Source organism: Vigna umbellata, chromosome 10 (assembly GCF_029865625.1).
Source record: "Vigna umbellata cultivar VRB3 chromosome 10, Vumbellata_1.0, whole genome shotgun sequence".
Classification (NCBI taxonomy): domain Eukaryota; kingdom Viridiplantae; phylum Streptophyta; class Magnoliopsida; order Fabales; family Fabaceae; genus Vigna; species Vigna umbellata.
Genome location: NC_142174.1, coordinates 12,457,357 through 12,478,917, shown reverse-complemented (window position 1 = coordinate 12,478,917; position 21,561 = coordinate 12,457,357). Strand labels below are relative to the sequence as shown.

The 21,561-nt window shown below is 35.0% G+C and overlaps 4 protein-coding genes across 9 annotated transcripts; 2 read left to right on the top strand and 2 right to left on the bottom strand.

The window, feature by feature from the left end:
- The first annotated feature begins 1,373 nt into the window (after window positions 1–1,373).
- On the top strand, window positions 1,374–5,947 carry LOC148191926 (uncharacterized). 2 transcript variants are annotated; one of them, XM_088100719.1, is made up of 6 exons: window positions 1,374–2,065; window positions 2,679–2,786; window positions 3,481–3,525; window positions 4,262–4,399; window positions 5,027–5,389; window positions 5,716–5,947. In XM_088100719.1, exons 1-5 carry the CDS (start codon window positions 1,688–1,690, stop codon window positions 5,369–5,371), a joined length of 1,014 nt encoding a protein of 337 aa, XP_087956845.1. In that variant the 5' UTR covers window positions 1,374–1,687; the 3' UTR covers window positions 5,372–5,389; window positions 5,716–5,947. The 2 variants fall into 2 exon arrangements, with proteins under 2 accessions (XP_087956845.1, XP_087956844.1); XM_088100718.1 differs by lacking the exon at window positions 5,716–5,947 and having other exon boundaries at window positions 5,027–5,661.
- LOC148191925 (protein TIFY 10B-like) lies at window positions 5,752–7,315 on the bottom strand. Its single transcript, XM_088100727.1, has 4 exons — window positions 7,122–7,315; window positions 6,756–7,033; window positions 6,598–6,655; window positions 5,752–6,321 (listed from the first exon to the last, which is right to left on the bottom strand). Exons 1-4 carry the CDS (start codon window positions 7,220–7,222, stop codon window positions 6,174–6,176), a joined length of 585 nt encoding a protein of 194 aa, XP_087956853.1. The 5' UTR covers window positions 7,223–7,315; the 3' UTR covers window positions 5,752–6,173.
- Window positions 7,316–10,120: 2,805 nt separating this feature from the next.
- On the top strand, window positions 10,121–16,000 carry LOC124837330 (DNA repair endonuclease UVH1). Of its 5 annotated transcripts, none has more exons than XR_015782647.1 (9): window positions 10,121–11,041; window positions 11,626–11,849; window positions 12,036–12,124; window positions 12,375–12,539; window positions 13,064–13,861; window positions 13,990–14,100; window positions 14,177–14,437; window positions 14,874–15,017; window positions 15,493–15,631. XR_015782647.1 is itself a non-coding variant. In XM_047312662.2 (9 exons), exons 1-9 carry the CDS (start codon window positions 10,173–10,175, stop codon window positions 15,701–15,703), a joined length of 2,949 nt encoding a protein of 982 aa, XP_047168618.2. In that variant the 5' UTR covers window positions 10,121–10,172; the 3' UTR covers window positions 15,704–16,000. The 5 variants fall into 5 exon arrangements, 3 of the variants coding, with proteins under 3 accessions (XP_047168618.2, XP_087956840.1, XP_087956841.1); XR_015782648.1 differs by lacking the exon at window positions 15,493–15,631 and adding an exon at window positions 15,095–15,481; XM_047312662.2 differs by having other exon boundaries at window positions 12,039–12,124; window positions 14,794–15,017; window positions 15,493–16,000.
- Window positions 16,001–16,586: 586 nt separating this feature from the next.
- LOC148191924 (cationic amino acid transporter 6, chloroplastic-like) lies at window positions 16,587–19,909 on the bottom strand. Its single transcript, XM_088100730.1, has 5 exons — window positions 19,474–19,909; window positions 19,153–19,375; window positions 18,472–18,802; window positions 18,128–18,356; window positions 16,587–17,605 (listed from the first exon to the last, which is right to left on the bottom strand). The coding sequence occupies exons 1-5, from the start codon at window positions 19,856–19,858 to the stop codon at window positions 17,040–17,042; spliced, it is 1,734 nt and encodes a 577-aa protein (XP_087956856.1). The 5' UTR covers window positions 19,859–19,909; the 3' UTR covers window positions 16,587–17,039.
- Between the last annotated feature and the right edge of the window lie 1,652 nt (window positions 19,910–21,561).

Genomic DNA, 21,561 nt, shown 5'->3' with positions numbered 1-21,561 from the left:
GATAAAAAAAAACGTTAAAATAAATAAAAGAAACAAATATATCTTGTTCTAATAAAAATAGAAGAAAAAACTCAACTCGTATTTGAAAAAAAAAATTGTTAGAAATCCAGTAAAAAAAATTAGTGACATATAAAAAAAATATACATTAAACAAAAAAATAATATCATGATATCTTAAAAAGTTCTTTCACCCTACTATAATTAAACTTTCATCGTAATTTGATTTATATTGTTTTTAGATTTTAATCTATAGGAACTATTGCACCTATATCCATATATAAAATATTTTATAATTTATTATTATTGTATACATTCAAATAGTTAGTTATTTTGTTATTACAATAGATAAAATCCAACGATAATGTCTATTAACTCTAGTATATTTATTAGCAGTACAATCCAAATATATACAACTTAACATTCTAACTCTCGTTAAAATAAGGTCACAAAAACCTATATGATAGGGTGGTTACAAAAAGAAAATACTTTTCAAGTCACTTTCCATATTAATATTTACTTTGTACTAATTCTTTTTCATCTACTATAACTTAGGTGTCACAACGTAATTTGCAAATCTTTCATTTAATGTTGTGTGAGACCCTTATTACAATCTACATCTCAAGTTCAATTCATATACAAAGAGACAAATGATCACACTTCACAAAGAGATCTATCCAAATATGTTCACTTTTTAGTGAAAATAATTATTCAACCACATTACTTTATGACAACGGTTCATCAAATTTAAAAGTTGGATTAACTAAATTATTATCTAATTAATTGTTTTTAAGTATCAATTTAATATTTAGCAAGCATTATTTTTAAGAAAAAGTTCATTCTAAATGCAATTTAGGAAGAAAATTTAAAATAAATTTGTGAATATTTTGATTTAACTTTGTTATTGGAAAATTGAATTTACTGAGTTTAGTTGATGTTTTAGTCTTCCCATGTGATTGACTGCTTTTGGTGAAGTATTATTTTTCAACCACATATTTTTTTTCAAAAGTTACGATTTTATTTTAAAAGATCGAACCTAATACTCATTGAACGAATTATATATTAGTAAAATATATTGTTTTATAACTTTTAAAAGGATGACTTGGCTCATTTTTATGTATTTTTTATTTTCATTATTTAATAAATTGAACATATGGACTATAAAATATTATCTCTTTAATAATAAAAAATGTTCAATTGTAGAATTTACACACAAAAACTTTAATGGTTCATTATTAGGAGTTATACTATTCAACTGACAAAAACTTAGTTAAACCTTCATTTTATTATATTTCATTATATTATAACAATTTGGAATAATGGAGCTCAATTATTTCAGCACTTTCTGTTTTACTTTAATGTTTGGTATCAGCATCGAATCGAAATCAAACCAAAGAAACAAAACAACACGTTCTTGTAACATTGTCAAAGACTCGTTTGGGACCAAAAAAATCGACAAAATGCCATCGATCTGAACTCTGAACCCAGAGCGTCCAATTCAAAACTCTTTTCACCTTTTCTTCCATTCTATGCTTTTGAATCGCCACGACGTGACATGATCCTTCTCTCTTCCGTTTCATTTGCACTTCCACTGTTGTTTCCCACTTTCATTTCAAGGTCAACGGTCTTGGTCTTGGTATTTTCGTGACTCAATTGCTTACAAGTTTATCCTTTTCCTGGTAAACTCTCCAATGGGTCGGAGGAACGATGGACTCAACTCTGTTCTCGCTCACCGTTTGATACTCCTCTTCGTGTGTTTGGCTTCGGGCGGTTTGGTCTACGCGCTTCTCTCTGCGGTGCTCGCAAATGGCAGAAGCAGAGTTTCAGACTTTGGGAGGCTGGTTGATGAGGGTATGGCGGTGCAGAATGAGGGAGGGTGCTGTAGGGGGATTGAGAATTTGGAGCTTTGGGGTTCGGCTGTGAAGTGGGGTTCTGAGTTTAAGTTCAACAATTCTGAAGGATGCTGCAACGCGTGCAAATCAATGTGTTCAGGAAAAGATGGACCTTGTCTCTGTGATACTTGGGTCTTTTGTGGGGATCGTAAGGCCTGTGGATCCAAGTTCGGTGAGGTAAGTTACTTAGTGTGTGATTAGATAACATTCTCTGTAAACCGTTTTGGGAGAAGGAAATAAAAAGAAAAGAAAATCCTTTTTCTGGTAAATTGAATTACCAGAAGTTCGTTTGTAGAATTTTTTTGTGTTAACTTTTATAGAAAATGATTTTTAACTTAGATATACGTTAGTTTTTATTTTATGAAGAAATTTATTTAATATATGCTTATTCTAAAATTACTTCTGGAGTTAGATAGACCATGTTTGCTATTTTTGCAGTTGCCTTAGCTTATGAAGATCTCCCATTTTTGTTGATATTTTTGGATTCATTCTTGCTGTTTAGAGTTGACTTGGAACTTTGGGTTCTATTTAGGCAAACTCCTTTATTACTATTTATAAGAGAAGAAAATAACAAGTAAAATGTATTGAATTTTTCTACAAGTTAAAATTTCCTTGTCACCTAGAGTTGCATAGCTTTCGTAGAAGTTAGAGTGCACCGTTTTCATGAGTGCATAACTTTCATATGCATAAAAAATGGAGGGCTTCTTTAAAAGTTATTATTCTTTTGATCAAAACTCTGACACGAGACTTGGAAGTCATAGCATAATAGCATTCGATTTTGTTGGTTCAGTGTTGGTTGAAGAAACAGAAGGACAGCTTGGCACCTGAACGGCAAGAAGGAGTGCCTCCAGGGGAAGTGGTTGGTTGGACTTCTGGTCTTATTTTTGGGAAAGGAGAGGTAAGAGAGAAGTTTGGTTTTTCCGTTTTTATCTTTATTAAAATGTTGTTTGTCAGTTTATCTGCAAATTCAATTTGATGAACATTGTGTTGGTGAAGTGCTTACATTGAACTGGCGTGTGATCTGATATTCTCTTTAAGATGGCTCAGAAATTCATCCTGAACCCGAAACAAAATTGTCTAGTGTTTTCTTATATGTGCTAACTATCTCCAAAATGCATGTTTTTCTGTTGTGTGTATTAAGTTTTTTCCCCCATTCTTTTCTACTTGAACAATTTAGTAGATTCTGTGTTGTGATGTGTACAATATGGATCTGATTGAAGCAGTTAGGTCAGGTTGACTAGAGAGACAGGTTCAGGAAATGGGCAATAGGTAGTAGTAGTACATTGGAAACTAGGAACGAGGAGATACGGTAGTAGCCACCTACCATGTTGTTCACATGAGCAACTGCTATTTATGTTAGAGTGTTTTGACTTGACACACACTCACTTTTTGTAGAAATGTCTTACTGGACAACTGTTATGTGATTAGTTGAATCTTTGGTAAATTACATATGCAGTAAAATGGTGTCTTCTCTTGGCGTACATAGTTATATCTCTCCCACCCCTATTTTGATGTATCACATATTTGGAACTTTATCAACTTCTGATGGGTTATCTTATTATCCGTGTTCTTTCTAATTCATCTATTCTCAGGGTATTATTGGACTGGAAACTGAACATGGAACTCTTCATATTAAAGTAAGTGCTTCTGCTCTTGACATCTAAAATACAAATGCTTTGATATTGCAGTTGAACTATTGACATGTTTGTGTAAAGTTAGTATTTGTATATTACATATAGAAGCACATGGGTAAGAAAAAAGAGTTCCAGTGACAAATGGAAGCACCCTGTACTTGGTCAGGGTGCTTACTGCATCTGTGTACTTTCTATGTTTGTTGGATGTCCTTGTCCTGGGAACCACTAATTTTATGTCTAGTTTAAATAGTTGACCGTGAAACTATTATTTGAATACAAATGTTCATGAGAAATATGCACTGAGGAAATTCATCAGTGTTGTAATTTTGTTGGTTATGATAATTCTTTGTGTGGCTCGTACTTCCTTGTTTAAGAAAATATGATGGATCAGTTGCTGGACCTTTGCTGGATAATTATGGAGAAGCTCACCATTTTAATAGATGATAAACTAGATGGAGTATTTCTAGTAAAGTCGGAAAATTATCTGTATTTGCTGATATTAATAATTACACAGAGTTCATTGACTATGAAACGGGATGCTCATGCTTCTTGACATTCTGTCAATCCTTGATGTTAACTCTGCTTATTGCATCTTATTTTTCTGTTAATACATCATGTATCTTGGTTGGATCTTGATTCAGCTTACTCTAAGAATCCCTGTTGTATTGTATTTTGAAATGGCCTAGTCACGAGTGAGGAATATGTTTATTAACTGAAGGAAATTCTTTATTCACTGCAGCTTTTACCTGACTGTGCTCCACACTCCGTTTCCTACATTCTGGAATTGTTGTCTTTGCACCATTGTGCTGGCTGCCAATTTTACCGTGCAGAGAGCCGAGGTCAATCATGGGATTCAGAAGGAAACCATATAGAAAATGTAAGACTGATTTTCCCATCTGAATCTGATGGATGATTGGATGCACACACACACATCTACTTCAATATGCAGTCATCTGCAAATTTTGTTATGAATTTCTGCATTAAAATCTCATTCTCAAGCATTGACAACTTTTTTTTTAGTTTCTAGTTTCTACAAATTAACAAAATTGTATATTTTGAACCCCTCGCTACTTACTAGAAACTTAAAAGCACATTTATTACGTGAGAAACGGTGCCTAAAAAGCTGAACTACCCATAATGAAGAATTAAGCCACTTTGCGGACCACAACTTCTAGAAGTGAACCTTTGACATTCCAGAATATGCGAGTTCCTATTGCACATATTTTTTACAATTTTTAAGGATTAAATTAAAATACATGGTATTTTCAAAGACCCAAACTTTATGTAAACTTTTCAATTCATATTGAAAGACTTGTTTTTTACTTTTTTTTTTCCAAACAAAAATGAGGTTAGAAAAGATTACCGTGTCAATCTGAGGCCATTGACCTGTTATTCCCAAGGAGAAAAAGATTTTGCATGTTCAGAGTACCGTTGTAAGTGCAAGCAATAATGTTCGTAATGTTGGATTGCAGTAACAATTAATGGTTATGGTCCTCATTTGCAGGCTGGCTTTGGTCCACCTTATGCATTAATTCAAGGGACACTAGAAGCACAAGGCACAGCTTTCAATAAACTTCCTGTGGAAGATTGTCCAACCCTTAGAAGGGGTTCTGTTGCTTGGATTGGTTCTGGTCCTGAATTCTTCGTTAGCCTTGCTGATCATTCAGAGTGGAAACATGAATACACTGTATTTGGTTCTGTTCTTCCAGAAGACATGCATATTGCAGAGAAAATCTCTACACTCCCCACAATAGCTGATGTGTGGAACAATGTCAACGTGACGGTTTTGAAAAAACCTGTTCCTCTGTTGGTCCGTAGAATCCAGAAAAGCCACGTAGATGAAATTTGAAACAAGCTGTGCATCAATGTAGATTGCAATTCTTTTTTGTTCCAAAGCTTATAGTTAAAGTTTGCATTAACTTTTGTTCTGTCTAAACTTTTTCTTCATCTTATCATTATTACTCCTTTTTTTAGATCATTGGTCGCTGTAATGTAAGGTAATGAAATTTTAATTTGAGAAAGGCTATAAAAGAGGGAATGGAAAGCTTTTATATCGCTGGAAGAAATCTTAGGAAGAACAATGATGATATCGTGACGTTAAATGATAAATGCACACATACTATTTCAAATTTAATTTTTTGGACTGTTGTTCGTATTGCAGCTCACTACACCTCATTTTCTGTTTCATGGCAGGAACTAAGATAATTTGAGAGAAGATGTGCAAGAGTCTGAGCGGAAAAGTAAAATATATACTGAAAAGATGGGATGTGATTTCATGTAGCTTACATACTTGTAGGAAACCAATTGAACTATAACAAACTGATTATGCTCATAAAGAGATAGATAATCCTTAGATACAATATATGTGACAATGAGAACTGAGAAGAATTGATTTCAATATTATACCAAAACTATGCTATCCCAATTCAATTTACAGTTCTTGTCTAAAATTAAACTTTTAATTACGATAATAGTAGCCATGAGCAACAACATTGATCATAGGCTTCCAAAAAATCAGCACAGGGCTACAGAGAAGCCCTTGTAACTCTTGGCTAAGCTTATAGAAAACCCATGAAGTCCTCTTTTTCACGAAGCCCGTATCCATGGCAGTATGATAGTGAAATCTTCTTCAGGTTGTCCAAGAAAAGCACTTAAAATAACACAAAGCTGGAGCTGCTATCAGAATCAGATTCGTCTTGTAGCGATTTAGATGCCAAGGTGAGCCATGGCGTGGATTCACCTGGCTTACTAAGGGCTTCCATGTGATTGCTTGTTTGATATGGTGCTCTGGCAGCAATTCTGCAAAACATTAATGATATGTAAATCAATTGATCGAAAATTTCGCTGTTTTTCTTTAAAAAGAAGAGATAAAAATCTATTTTTCGCCCCAAGATTTGATCAAAATTTGCTGCTGTTTTAAAATTCACCATTTTAACCCACACTAAATTTACCACATCTTAGAATATACAAATACCAGTAACCCTGTTTAAAATGTAAAGATTAAAACCCATTTCAAACAAAATTGAAGGCTCTACTTATGTTGAAGGATTAATTTCTGTGACTCAGCCCACTTACCTATCCTTTCTTTTCTCCAAGAACCGATGAAGTGAAGCTTTTCTAGCCAAAGGTAGATCTGAATAAAAAGAAGCACAAAGCAAAGGATCAGAAACACATAAACCGACACAAAAATCACCCATGTCAGAAAAAAAAAACAGAGATTAAAAGAAAGTTACCGCATATAACAGATTTAGACGGTGTTTGAGGGTGCTCCTGAACCGAATTGTTGGCAGTGGTAGGGATGATATTCATAAGAAAAGGAAACGGTCTGCTGGAAGTAGCAGAAATTGCAGCAGGGTACGAGCAAGCATAGCCGTTCTGGTTTTGGGACATTCCTGTGTTGGCAAAAGATATGATATCCTTGGCTTTGTCAGCTTGAATATCATCAAAGACAACAACTTGACCATCATAGAAGATTGTCAACTGCGAACCTCTGAGATCCTTGATCAAACCACTGCACACATGATGGAAAATCATACACATCAATTACTCGATCAAAAGCAGCCATAAAGTCATGAGTTGAAGAAGCAAAAGAATGGTACCTGGAATTTCCCATGTTGGGAATCTCTTCTGCGTAGAGATGAGAAGGGTAAGGAAGTTGTTTAGAGAGAAACTTGGAAGATGAAAGGTTCCATGGATCCATCTTGAGATACAGAGTGGTATTAAATCTTGAGTTTTCAATGGCGAAGGTAGGTGTGAGAGGGTGAAGAAGTAGATAATACTTAATTTGTGATGAGAGTGAACCTTATCTTGATTCTTTAATTTATAAAGGGGTGGTGGAATTTAGGCACGAGGAATACATGGGTATAATTTTGTGTTTATTTTTGTGGTTTAGCTTTTGAAGGACAGCTGCATGCATCTGGTGCAATAGGGACAGGTCATGGGCTGTCGTCAGGTCAACTTGCATGGTACATCGTTTGGTTCGTCATTTATTTGATGTCTGTTTTCTTTTCCTTTGAAAATTCCACAACGTGTTATTTGCGTCTCTCTGAAATATCCGAAAAACCCTTCTTTCCTCCCAATAGCAATGCTGTTGTTTTTCACGTGCTTTTTCAGCTCCTCGCACGTTGCTTAACCCCTTAACCTTACCAAATATACCGTGTGCTTTTAAAAAAAAATATTTTAATAATATTTTTTTGATAATATTTTAATATTATATCATTAATTGATCCAAAATTGTTTCAGAATTAATAACAATAATAATCATAGATTAAACACAAAATAACACATAAAATAATGTTTAAATATTATAAAAATAATTGTTATCAAAAGGATCATTATCCTTTAAAAAAACTAGTTCAAATGTAAGCATTAAAAAGTTTTCAAAATGAAGAAGATAAGAAGAAAAGACTTTAATCTATTTTTTTGTAATTTTGCTCTGCTAGAAGATTTTGTCGGAGATTTCGTATTCAGAAAATTGTGTACGGGATTCACAAATAAAACATTAGAGTTAATGTTCTTTTAACTAAAGTTTGATGTGTTTAACGAAGATTAGTTCCGAACATGCCATGGGTAGTACCAAAGTTTGGGGCTAAAATTTAATGATAGATTTACCGTATGTTCGTCCGTTGGAATGGTGAATCATAAATTAAACGGTTAATTCTAAGATTGATTATATGTTGATTATTCTGGTCAATCATTTTAGATTATTATATTACTTTCAATCAACCTCCTAGACATATAACTTGTGTATCTGAACGACGTTACTAAACGGTTAAAAAATATCATATTAACAAAATTTATGATTATATTGCGATTAGATTAAAAATAAATAAATATTCATAATAATTATTATAAAATTTTAAGGTATGATTTTTAAATATAGATATTAGACACAAGCATCACTAAATTAATATTATACTAATTCGTTATTTATTAACTCGAACATCTAAATATCTTTTTGCACATTTGATCAAAATAGAATACTCGACCCAACACTCATTAGTTTAAAAAATGTAACATGAATACTCAAACAACGACAAATAATTCCAAAATCGATAATATTTAGTGTTAGATACTAATTACAAGTTCAATCTATATATATCGAAACATTAGGTGAGTAAAAAATAAAAAATAATTTGTTTTATGTGTAATTAACATCTAATTTGTAACTTTAAATTAGTTATTTTATTGTGTGATTTTTTATCATTTAATTTTACTATCAATGAGATAATGTAATTTTTATTTCTGTTTACTTTATCTCAAATTCTCTAATCACTTTTTTTTATATATAAAATATTAAATGAGCAATTGAAAATGAAAAAAAGAATTGACCTGAGAGTTGAAAAAGAAAAGATACAAGGAAGATCAAATAAATAAATTCTCAAGATGAATACAATGGAATTTTTATAGGTAATCAATATTAAATATTCGAGAAGTTATATAAAATATAATTAAGTCCAATTTAACCTAATTTATTGTGACAGTGAGTTACATCGGGAGAGATGAGAAGATACTTTAAGTGGGTCTGATGAAAATAAACTTTAGAAAGAGTTTGATTGAATATTTGGATGAAGATGCAAGCCATATAAAATTAGACATAGCTGAGGTCGCAGCACTATGATTAAGGCCGACAAAGAAAGCACGCCTTTTATCTTAAAATTAATATTTTTTCAGTTAATACTCATTTGTACTTTTATCATGTCATCAATTCATTCTTTTGTCTTTTTAATCCTAAAAGGAGGTGGTGGAGTTTGATGGTTTCAGGAGAATGGAGAATATGAGGTAGAGTTTTTGGTGAAAGATGGAATAGAAAAAAAACTTTGACGAGGGTTTTTACTTTGACTAAGGGGTAAAAGAGGAATTTCCAAAAATTAGGGAGGTATAGGAAGAAATAAATGGAGGTGTAGAAAGTATCAGCCTGATGAGAAATGAAACCGCAAGGATATGTTATGGGCCTATATAAATTGGGCCAACTAAATATCTGAATTAAGTATATTACTTCTTACACTCCATAATTACTATATGCACCTATATAATATTAGGAAAAGACTATCCTTCACCTCTACACCACATCGCACCATATTATCACTTTGACCGCCGTCACTGTATTGTCGCACTGCTGCTACAGACAAAGAAAAGAGAAGAAGAATGTTGATGAAGAGAGGGAAAATGTTGCATGAAGACAAAAAATGTTGAAATAAAAGAACTTCTTTAGGAAAGGTTTTTTTTCAAAATATATTTCATATATTATGGACAACTCTTTGTAAACATATTTCGTTTAATAGTGATCTAGAGAACTTGTTCCAAACATTTCAAAACATTTATTTCAAGTTTTTTTTTAAAAAAATTTGTCCTGAAAATTTTATTTTTTAAATTCTGTTTTTAAAATCTTGTTCTGAAAATTTTATTCAAGAAAATCTCTGAAATATATAACTCAGAAGTTGCTTTTATAAAGAGTAAAATATCATCTTGAAAACTTGAGGGGGTATGCAAAGAAATTGTTAGGATGCAGGAAGTAAAAGCCCGAAATTAATAGGCCGGGTTAGCCCAAATTAACATTCTCAGTGTCGTTACTTGTAGGCGGTTGATTGGTGAGAAAAGAGACGGTTGAGAGTTGAACTTCCTGGCGCGCAAAGCCTTCTCTGCAATCGATGGTTCAATTTCACGAACACATCATCACAGAGCTTCTAGAAGATTCCAATGGCGGTCTCGTGGTTCTCTCGTCCGGCCTTTCTCTCTCTAAACTCGTCTCGTCTCTCCTTATTCTACACTCCTCATCCGAGGGAACGCTCCTTCTTCTCTCTCCTTCCTCCACTTCACTCAAATCCAAAATCACCTTCCACCTCAAAACCCTAAACCCACAATTCAACCAAATCCCCGCCGAAGTCACCGCCGACCTCCCCGCGCACCACCGCCACGCGCTTTACTCCTCCGGCAATGCATTCTTCATCACGCCGCGCATCCTAATCGTTGACCTCTTGACCAACAAGTTACCGACCTCCAAAATCGCCGGGATCCTCCTCCTTAACGCGCACTCGCTCTCCGAGACCTCCACCGAAGCGTTCATTGTTCGGATTTTCCGTTCGTTCAACCGCAGCGCGTATGTGCGCGCGTTCTCCGACAAGCCGCACGCGATGGTGTCGGGGTTCGCAAAGGCGGAGCGGACGATGAAGTGTCTGCACGTGCGGAAGCTTCACCTGTGGCCGCGGTTTCAGGTTTACGTGTCTCAGGAGCTGGAGAGGGACCCGCCGGAGGTGGTGGACATAAGGGTGCCGATGAGCAAGTACATGGTGGGAATTCAGAAGGCCATTATTGAGGTCATGGATGCTTGTTTGAAAGAGATGAGGAAGACGAACAAGGTCGACGTGGAGGATTTGACGGTGGAGAATGGGTTGTTTAAGTCTTTTGATGAGATTGTGAGGCGACAGTTGGATCCAATTTGGCACACTTTAGGGAAGAAGACCAAGCAGCTTGTCTCAGACCTTAAGACATTGAGGAAACTGTTGGATTATCTAGTCAGGTCTTTCCTTGCATGTTTTTGGACTTTAATAAGCTATAATAATAGCGTTATGATAAGAGTTTAATTTCCAATCATCGTCAGTATAATTTACACGTTCAGTTAATCAGAAATATGGATGATATGATTTATAAACTAGTTTTTCTAAAAGTCAAGAAAATTATTATGCATGGCAAATTTTAACTGGATGACAGCTTATAAATCACATAAACTATTTACTCCTACGAGTATTTGCATCTCATGTTGGGGTTGCTTCAATGTAAAAGGAAGTGAGAAATGGAAAGAAAAAAAGAAAAGAAAAGGGGAGGCTGGCAGATGCAACAAGTGATGTGATGAGAAAAGAGATAGGAAGAAAATATGGTTGATAGGAGATGGAAGAAAAAGTAGGTGTATGTTTATAGTTGTGAGAATAAAATGCCTTGATTTTTGGGTATATACATGTGAGATTTTAATTGCGAAATGTAGTATCTTTATTAATTTCTCATATATTAACCTTGGTAGTTTGTTGGATTTAGCTTTAAAATAATCATCTAAAAAGTAATGTCTTTGTTGTAGTAGGGACTGATTGTGCGACTTCCTCTTGACAGGTATGATGCAGTAACTTACTTGAAATATCTGGATACATTGAGAGGGTCAGAGAGTTTTCGGTCTGTTTGGATATTCGCAGAGGCAAGCTATAAGATATTTGATTATGCAAAGAAGCGTGTTTTTCATCTTGTGAGATCAGATGGCTTGAAATTTAATGAGTTGAGTAAGGGTGTCAAGAACAAAAAGAGAAAAAGTAAGGGTGATGGAAAAGACATTGAAGAAGGTAAGATATTATTACTATGATGTTTCGTGTTCTTATTCTGGCATATATATGTTGATCTGTTGTGTTGATTAGTTAAATATATTATTAATGTAAACAATATAGGGAGAGAGTAAATGAGATTTCGAATGCCAAGTGTAGGCATGGCATTTATGTCAGCTTAATTTTATTTCGAATATGCTTGTGTAGCAGTTGATGGTACTTCGCACTCTACTTTGAATTCCGGCTTAGTTTTGGAGGAAGTCTTGGAAGAAGCACCAAAGTGGAAGGTCTTACGTGTGAGTTAGTGAGTCCCAATTGTAGAAAGTCTTTGGGTCATGTTCAATTTATGAGATTTGATATGTGAGACTGAAAAACATTAATTTGGCATTTGTTTCAATTTATGTGTTTAAAGTCTCTACTTGTTCCTTCAACATGTAGTGCCCTGAAGAGAGTTTTTTCTTTTTTAAAAAAAGCAGAAAAACGGTGAATTTAATCATGATTGTTTGATATTTTAGACTGAGGGGTGATTTGATTATACCTTTATAGGAGGTTCTTGAGGAAGTAGAAGAGGAAAGACAAAAGGCTGGTATGTTGGGGGAAGAAATATTCACTGAAGGTGAAGACACCGATAATGGCATTGTACTAGTGGCATGTAAAGATGAAATGTCATGCTTGCAACTTGAAGAATGCATCACCGGCAGTCCAGAAAAGGTTTTTGTCTCCCACTTGTCCTGTGATAGGTTGTCTTATAAAGTGTAATCTGAATGTCCATATTTGAACTTTGTTCTTCACATTGTTTAAGAGGTATAGCAATAAAATTTATGATCTGCTAGCTCATTAGATTCACTGCACGCTACCAAATACAGCCAGAATCAGAACTAAGTTACTACAATATATTGTGGGTTGGGAAACTAAATCACTTCTTTTCACTTTGTGTAGCTTTTATTGACTTTAATACTTAGATAAGACCATTGAAGCAGTCGCGGTATATTTATCTTTGATGTGATTTTTTGTTGGTTTCGATGATTTTAGTTATTCTTGTAATAGGTTGCTATTAGAAATTACTTTATCATGCATGTTATGTCTATGTTGTATGTAGCTTGGAACATTGTTTTCGTAATTATGATGGGGTTTTGCTGGATTAAATTTCCTTCTGTAGCTTCTGTTGGTTGATAATGAACAAGATTTGAAGAAACTGAGTTTTGTATCCTCTTTATTGTTTGGTATTTGAGAAGGTCATGCGTGAAGAATGGAAGAAGTACTTACTAAACAAAGTACAGCTTCGTGACATAGTGAACAAGAAAAAGAAGCCTAAGGATCCCAAACCCAAAGGTTTTGGGATTCTTGATGGAGTTACTCCCATAACACCTGCTCAGAATGCAGAAACCACCAGCATTAGTAAGCAGGAACATGATGCACTTTTGGCAGCTGCCTCAAAACTAAGAAATGTTTCTGAAAATGACAATGCTAAGGATGCTCCACAGCCTAATATTGGTGGACAGGGAAGTGGTAAAAGAAAGAGAAAAGTGGGGATTAGAAAGGTCCCGGTTGTTCTTGATGGCGTGGGAGTTCAGAACAATGATAAAGAGGAATCAGTGAGTGATAAAATTGGGATGTCTGATTCAAAAAATGAAGTCAACGAAGATGAGACTAATACTGTTAGTGCTGGTAGATTTTCTTCTGAAGGGACATCTGTGGAAAACATAGTTCTTCGGAAGCATTCTAATCCTAATGTTGCAGCAAGAACTGGGAAGCCACTTCCACCAGTGCACTTTTATGCACTAGAAAGTGATCAGCCTATACTGGATATATTAAAGCCCTCAATAGTAATTGTTTACCATCCAGACATGGCCTTTGTCAGGGAAATCGAAGTCTACAAAACTGAGAATTCCTCAAAAAGGTTGAAAGTGTATTTTCTTTTCTATGAAGCTTCAACTGAGGTTCAGAAGTTTGAGGCAAGTATACGTAGAGAGAACGGAGCATTTGAATCTTTGATTAGGCAAAAATCTATGATGATGATTCCAGTTGACCAGGTTTGTTGGATCATTTTCATCTTTACCTCTTGTTTCTCTTTTTGTTTGCTTCTTGTGTCCATTGTTTTACTGATTCAATTTTCCTTATTTTATTCTTATTATGGTGCATTTATTCTGCTGTGAATCAGAGTGGGCACTCTTTAGGATTGAATTCTACTTTAGAATCAGATTTAAATACTCCTCAAAACTCAGTAACCAGAAAAGCAGGTGGGAGAAAGGAGGCTGATAAAGAAATGCAGGTTTGTGATAATTTTTTATGCATGATGATCATATACCCGTGACGGAATTTATAATTTAGGAATTTCAACATCTCAGGTTATTGTGGACATGCGGGAGTTCATGAGCAGCCTTCCAAATGTTCTTCATCAGAAGGGAATGCGCATCATCCCAGTGACCCTAGAAGTTGGTGACTATATCTTATCACCGTTAATTTGTGTGGAAAGAAAAAGTATTCAAGATCTCTTTATGAGCTTCACATCAGGTCGTCTATACCACCAGGTCGAGACAATGGTACGGTATTACAGAATACCTGTACTGTTGATTGAGTTTTCACAGGATAAGAGCTTTTCATTCCAGGTTTGTTGACTGCAACACTTGTACTATCTCTCTTCTTATCTTCTACTTCTACTTCTTCTCCTCCTTCTCCCTGCCGTGGCCATGTCTGAGAAACTACCCATGTTGTTAGTATTATTTAATCGCACTGTCATGTGTAGACGAGGATGAGAGACTGGCAGCCCATTTCTGGGAAGGATTGCCATTAATATTTCTGTCCAAATATGTATATTAATTCCTGGGTTTCACATTTAATACCGCGTGGCCATACTGATAGAAAGTATTTTTTTTTTCGGATTTGATTAAAGTGCTTAATCCAATATAAAATATTTTTATGAAATTGTCAGTGGCATTAAACCTTTGATGGATATATTTTGCAGTCTGCTAGTGATATTGGTGATGATGTGACACCAAATAGCATTATATCAAAGTTATCTCTGCTTGCTTTACACTTCCCCAGGCTGCGGATAATCTGGTCTCGAAGTTTGCATGCTACTGCTGAAATATTTGCTTCACTTAAGGCAAATCAAGACGAGCCAGATGAAACAAAAGCAATCAGAGTGGGTGTTCCCTCAGAAGAAGGAATTGTGGAAAATGATGTGAGGTAAGTTTCTTTTTCATAGTTTAAACTCGAATAACTTTGTGCTTCCAACGGTTTAAGTGAAAACATGTGTTTCTTAGGTAGTGGATCGCAAGGTGCTGTAACTGTACAAAACTTTAACGAGTTGTTTTCTTCCATAGTTTTGAAGGCATGCTGGCGCACCTCCAGCCTTCAAGTCTAAAATGTAAAATGCTATGGATTTATGACATTGTTAATCGCAGATTCGTGGGCATATATTTATAACACATTTTGACTTCAATTAGAATTGATATTAACTACTAAGCATTGTCAGGGCTCAACTTGCTCCTGTATTTGCTTATAAATATGCACGGACTCTATGCATTATTACTATATTAATTTGAGAGCGGAAGGGCACAAATTCAGTGTTTTGGTATCAATTTGCGTCATCATTAGTGAGTTTTTATGCAGTTATTAATTTGTTCCTCACAATATATATTATATTTTACTGCCGTCACAGGGCTGAAAATTACAATACATCGGCTGTGGAGTTTCTAAGACGACTTCCAGGTGTTACAGACTCAAACTACAGGGCCATAATGGATGGGTGTAAGAGCTTGGCAGAACTTGCACTTCTTCCTGTGGAGAGGCTAGCGGAATTAATGGGTGGTCATAAAGCTGCTCGGACTCTTAGAGACTTTCTAGATGCTAAATACCCAACTTTGTTGTGAGGCTAATTAGAATAATTCATGAGTACAAAAAGGTACTATCAATTTATTCAAGTAGTCTATTATTTCGATTCTACATCATTGGTTACGAGGGCAATCCATAGTAGGCCATTCAGTTATTTAATATTTCCCTCCCGTGGTTAAGTCTATTGTAATTTTTTTGATAAAAAAATTCCCTTTCTCCTGGTTCATTCTGTTGTAATATTTCAATACTATTACTTAACAGTATGTGAGTTCGTTCAGTCTGGAATGTTGTATATGTTTTAAGTTTTGTTATCTTATATTACCATTTCTCTGTTTTTTCTACTTCTTTAATTTAGTCGAATTTTTAAGTTATTCACTTGAACAGTTAATTATATTGAAGTCAATCCGGGACGAGTCTAGAGATAGATCATGGGTAATGCCATAGTAATGAAGTGCGTAACGGACTTAATAATCTTCTGAGACCTTTTGCGTACTAAAAATCAAGTTAAATAACCTTTTGCGTGATCTAGTAATTTGATGTATCATTATTTTACTACAGTATCCACATGAATTAATTTTACATTTCCTGTTTATACGGGAGGTATTATTATGCATTCTATTTCAATTCTTTGATATCATTTGGTAAAGTACGACACACAATTTAAAAGAATTCAAGTATAAATTTCAGTCTAACCTGGCATAGATTGAAATTTAAAATTGATTGAACAGAACTAGTCGCAGAGCAGTAAACCAGTGTATAACCTAATCTTTCAGTTATTACTTTTTAAATTGTTTAAGCACAACATGTTAGATTTTAAAGGCTGAATATTAAATCGGAGAGCGACAGTTGAGTGTTCATTAGCCACGGTGCATGACCAATTTGGCATCATAGGAGCTGAAGTGACATTGATGTGGATGTGTACACTGAGCATTGGCATATCCAAGTTGTTTTAACCCAAATACAGACCCATCACCCATATATGTGATTTGTGCCGCCGAAAAGATACAATGAAAAAAGTGTTTCAGCACTCCTCACAATATTGTCCCCACCATTGGTCATTCCCATCCTTTTCGGATTCGGAGTTGATCCCCACTTCTAAGGAAAGCTGTTGTTAATTTTATCAAGAGCTTCCGTCTTTATATCATAATTATAATCAAATCAGGAAATGGCATATGCAACATTTCTTTAGAAAATTGATTCTTTCTTCTTCTTTTTTCTATATCACACCAGTTACATATATACAGAAGATTAATCCCATGCAATTTTCAACAGTAATTTTTTAACAAACTGAACTGATATTAGTGTCGTTTGAAGGCCGGGAAAAGGGAGAAGAGTTAAATTAACTTAAACGCCACACCAACTAAGCTTCAATAACTATAGCACTTGAACTTCCACCTTATTGGTTTGTGCGTTGGTTGAGCTTGAATTGACTTGATTAGCAGCAATCTCAATCTCTTCTGCTTGGTAAGTGGAGTGAACACCATAGAGTAGATAGAAGAGGGTAATGAAGCATGCCCACATAGCAAACCTTTGGAAAGACAGAACCTTTAAAGTGGTAATGAGGAAAACATTGAGAAAGATGGAGAGGGCAGGTGGCCAGGGCATGAATGGCACACACCAATCAGTAGCAGCATGTTGGGCATTGGTCTGAGGCACCTGGTGGTGGTAAAAAGCTGTGATAGTGATCATGACCCCACCAAAGAGTGGAAGACCCCACCATAGTTGATTGAATTTCCACGAAAGGGAGAAGCCCAGAGCACTGAGTGAAAAGAGAAAGAGGAAAAGGAGAGTGTAGAAAGGAGGGGTGTGACCAGTGATTACGTATCGACGGTATATCAGAGCATTGGCCACCAAGTAGAACACCACCAGCGTGCCTATGTTGATCAACTCCATTATAATTTCAAGATCAGTGAACAGAGCAATACATGCGGTGCAAACTCCTACATCAACCAAAATAAATCAAGATTATGCGTTCCTTCACGTTTCTTTTTTTAACTATTGCTCTTTCTTTCTTCCCTTTTCCTATTTCTGTGCTTTTTATATAAACTACATTTTCTCCTTTCATTTTCAAGATTTTCTTCTACCGGTTATCTCAAGGTTACTATGATTTTGATTCCCATATCATTTTAGGTTTAATTTTCTTCTAACAAAATTTCAACTTTATACGTGTAAACCGAACCACTAATTCCTTATATTAAACTCAACTTAAGCTTACAATAATGCCCAAAATTGTCATTACCGTAACCTCAACTACTATTTAGAAATTCACGTTTTTAAAATGAAAATAGTGTTCCGTATGTTTTCTTAAAAAGTTGCTTTGAAAGTACATTGAAATAACCTTAACAATAACAAAAGAAGGTCAGATTAAAGTTGTTGACGTTCAATCTTTTCGAAAAATGGGAGTACAGTGAGAGGATAATGATTAATTAATTAGAAGAAATAAAGAATAAAAAGAAGTTTACCCAAAAAGAGTGTGGCATTCAATGGGGTGGCTGTAGAAGGATGAACCTTAGCTAACCAAGATGGCACCAAACGTGCTCTTCCTATAACACAAAGGTATCTAGCTTGGCCTAACATCGCAACCAAGAGAGAAGCCACTATTCCCAAACTTGCTCCTGCCCCAACAAGGTTGCTCTCCCACATTCCTCCAATCTTAGCAAAAGCGAATGCAAATGATGATTTATCTGATATCTGTTTAAGTAACACCAATAATTGCCTTATCACACTCATCAAAAACCATCGTTTTTTATACTTGTAAGTGTATCAATGCAACATAGATAACTGTTGATCGAGTTCATACACCGACCTTGTTATAAGGAGCCATCATGCACAAAGATAGAGCCATAAGGCAATAGAGCAGTGTGGTTATGAGAACTGAACCAACAATTCCAATAGGTAGGTTCTTAGAAGGATCTTTGATTTCCTCTGCCAATGTTGAAGCCGAGTCATAGCCTATGTAGCTGAAGTAGACTTTAGCTGCTCCGTTTACAACACCTCTCACACCAAAAGGGGCTAGCCCTTTTGGACTGACCAAGTTTTTCACACTTCCAGTGCAATAACCACTCACAATGATGAATCCAAAGAAAATCACATGGAAGATTGTCATGATGAGGTTCAACATGGAACTTTCCTTGGTACTGCAATCAACCAAAACTCCTTTTATAATCATATTCTTTGGGCAATTTTCAAATAATCAAGAAAAAAAAAGGGAACAAGTCAATTTTAATTGATACATTTTATTTTCAAGTATTTATAAAGAGATTTATATCTACCTGGGAACTAAATCTAGTCACAGCTCAACTGTTTGATAAAAAGAACTTTAAAGAGAAAAAACTAGAAAGTAGATACAAAAGGAGTTAATCTCTTTCACAAGACAGGATAACGTGTTAAATGAGTAGTTTATGTAAGGAAAACTTGATGACCAAGCTAAGAAAAGTGACAAGAGAAAAGTGGCAGACACGGTGGAGGAAAACGTGAGAAAAATCACCTATAGCACAAGCAGAGAGTGAGAAGAATAATAAGAGAAACAGCTGGGAGATCCAACATGTTATAGTCCTTTGGCAATCCATGCAGTTTCACTCTCCACACGTTTGGATCATTTTGGCCAAATGCAAAGCTCAAATACTCTGTGAAACTCCTTGATACAGCAGCATTAGAAAGCACATACTCCATTAGTATATTTGCCCCAGCAAAATACCCCACAAATTCTCCTACACCAACAACCACACAAAAGACAAGGAAGTTCAATCAATGACAAGGAAGAGAATCAAGTGAAAAAACTTCAATAAAAAGGTTCTTTATATTATACCAAAGGTTAATCTTAAATAGCTGAAAGCTCCTCCTGCTACTGGGACTTGAACAGCAAATTCAGTGTAGCACAAGGAGGAGAGAAGAGCTGATAATCCAGCTATAATATAGGATATGAAAACTGAAGGACCAGATTGATGATGGGCAACAGAACCAGTTGTAACAAAAACACCAACACCTAGCATTCCACCAAGTCCAAGAGCTACAAGATCATACCACTCGAGACTCCTTTTCATGTCTGCTCCAGACCTTTGTCTCCCTTGGTTCAGTTCCTGATCAGGGGTCCAAGTGGCTAGCATTCTCTTTTTCAGTCTTTGAGGAGTTTGAGAAAGAGAATGGAAATAACTTGACAAAGTTGTCTTCTTATTGGTTGCAGTGTTAGCCATTGATATGTATTAGCACCGAGTTTCTTTGCTTCAGTGGGTGGCTTGAAGATTTTAAATATGCATTTGGGAGGGGAACCCTGCTTTCTTTCTTCAGTTCATAAGAGGCCAATCCTATCTCCTCTGTGTACTTAGCATTTCTTGAAAGTATACATACTTATCCTCTTCACTTTTTAGAAATTGAATGATAAATCAATTGGATGAAATAAGATTCATATTTGGTATTTTATAATGAAAATGAAATAGGATAAAGGTTTCATCATGTTATCTAGGAAGTAAATGGAATGGTAAAAATATAGCAAAAAGTAGATTAATACTTTCATATCCAAAGTGGGGGAAGAGGAGGTTTACAGGTGTTTCGGGTATGGGGTTGATGTCCTTTATTCAAAGCACTCCAAACTGTCTTGAAGACTGGATGGACTTTTTAATGGTCTTCCACCATCCAAGTTACATTGTTCGCACTCCAGCGGTTATCACAACAAGTGACGCATATAATATGCACGATCTCTCTCAAACTATATTTGGAACCTTTATTTATAATAGTTGTGATGTGTCTTTACTTTTCAATGACCTAATGACAGCTCAATCACACCTTAATCTGTATTAGGGACTTAAAGAGTCATTACTGTGTGATTGGACCGTCATTAGGCCATCAAAAGGTAAAAACTTGTCACAATAAGTATTAGAAGTAATAATGTTAGGGAAAAAGTAGATTACTACTCTTTATCCAGACTAATGGTTAAGAAATAAACTTTAAGTCTAAATCAGAAAATAGTAAATATTTCTATAGAAATGATACAGTAGGTCAAATAAATAATAAGTTTCACTCTAATAGAATCTAAATCATTACTCTGATACTAGGTTAAGAAGTGAATTTTAAACATAGTTTAATCTTGATTATATAATATGGATCTCCAACCGTAATTCTCATGCTTCGTTTTTCATCTTATTTTAAACAATCTCAGTAACTTGACAAAGATTAATATGTCATAAGATTTTTCTTGCGATCATTATTGGGCATTCGATATCAACTTTCTTGTAAAGAAGAAAATATTATTTTCAAAATTTTTGGCGAATCAGAATGTCTGTAATTGGCATTTGACTTCCCAGAATGCAGAATCTGAATGATCTGCATTACATAGATCATTTATGATCTGCATGAATGTATATGAGTTACCTACCCCACACGGAATTCTGAGATATATATAGTACACTCGTGAAGATGATTACATATGAAATTCTATTATGTGCACTTCTATTTGTTACTTAGACTGTACGAAACTCTTGATTCTGGTTAAAAAGTTTAGTGAAGATGACCTAATTAAGGAACTTTATCAAAAAGCTTTTGACGTTGTCTTGAAGTTAGCCTGGTTCAACCAATCGCTGCATATGTGTGTGTGTACATCCAAAGTGCACTACCAAGCTTACTGCACTTGATAACTTCCTCAGTAAATAAATAATAGAAATGAAAATCCGTTATAGCAGTTAGCAGTTAGAGGTATAATAATTTCTTTCTTACTTTCAAATCAAGCAAGATATTTCACAGTATTCATGTATGCTGTGAATCTTACTCTCAGATAAAGTGTATATATTTAAGGTGGTCCATCACTCCTGATATCTCCACGTGTTACAATGGAAAACCTCAGAATCCTTATTGCGTTTGGATCATTCAGTGTCCTTCATTTTATCAGTGGTTATTTAATCAT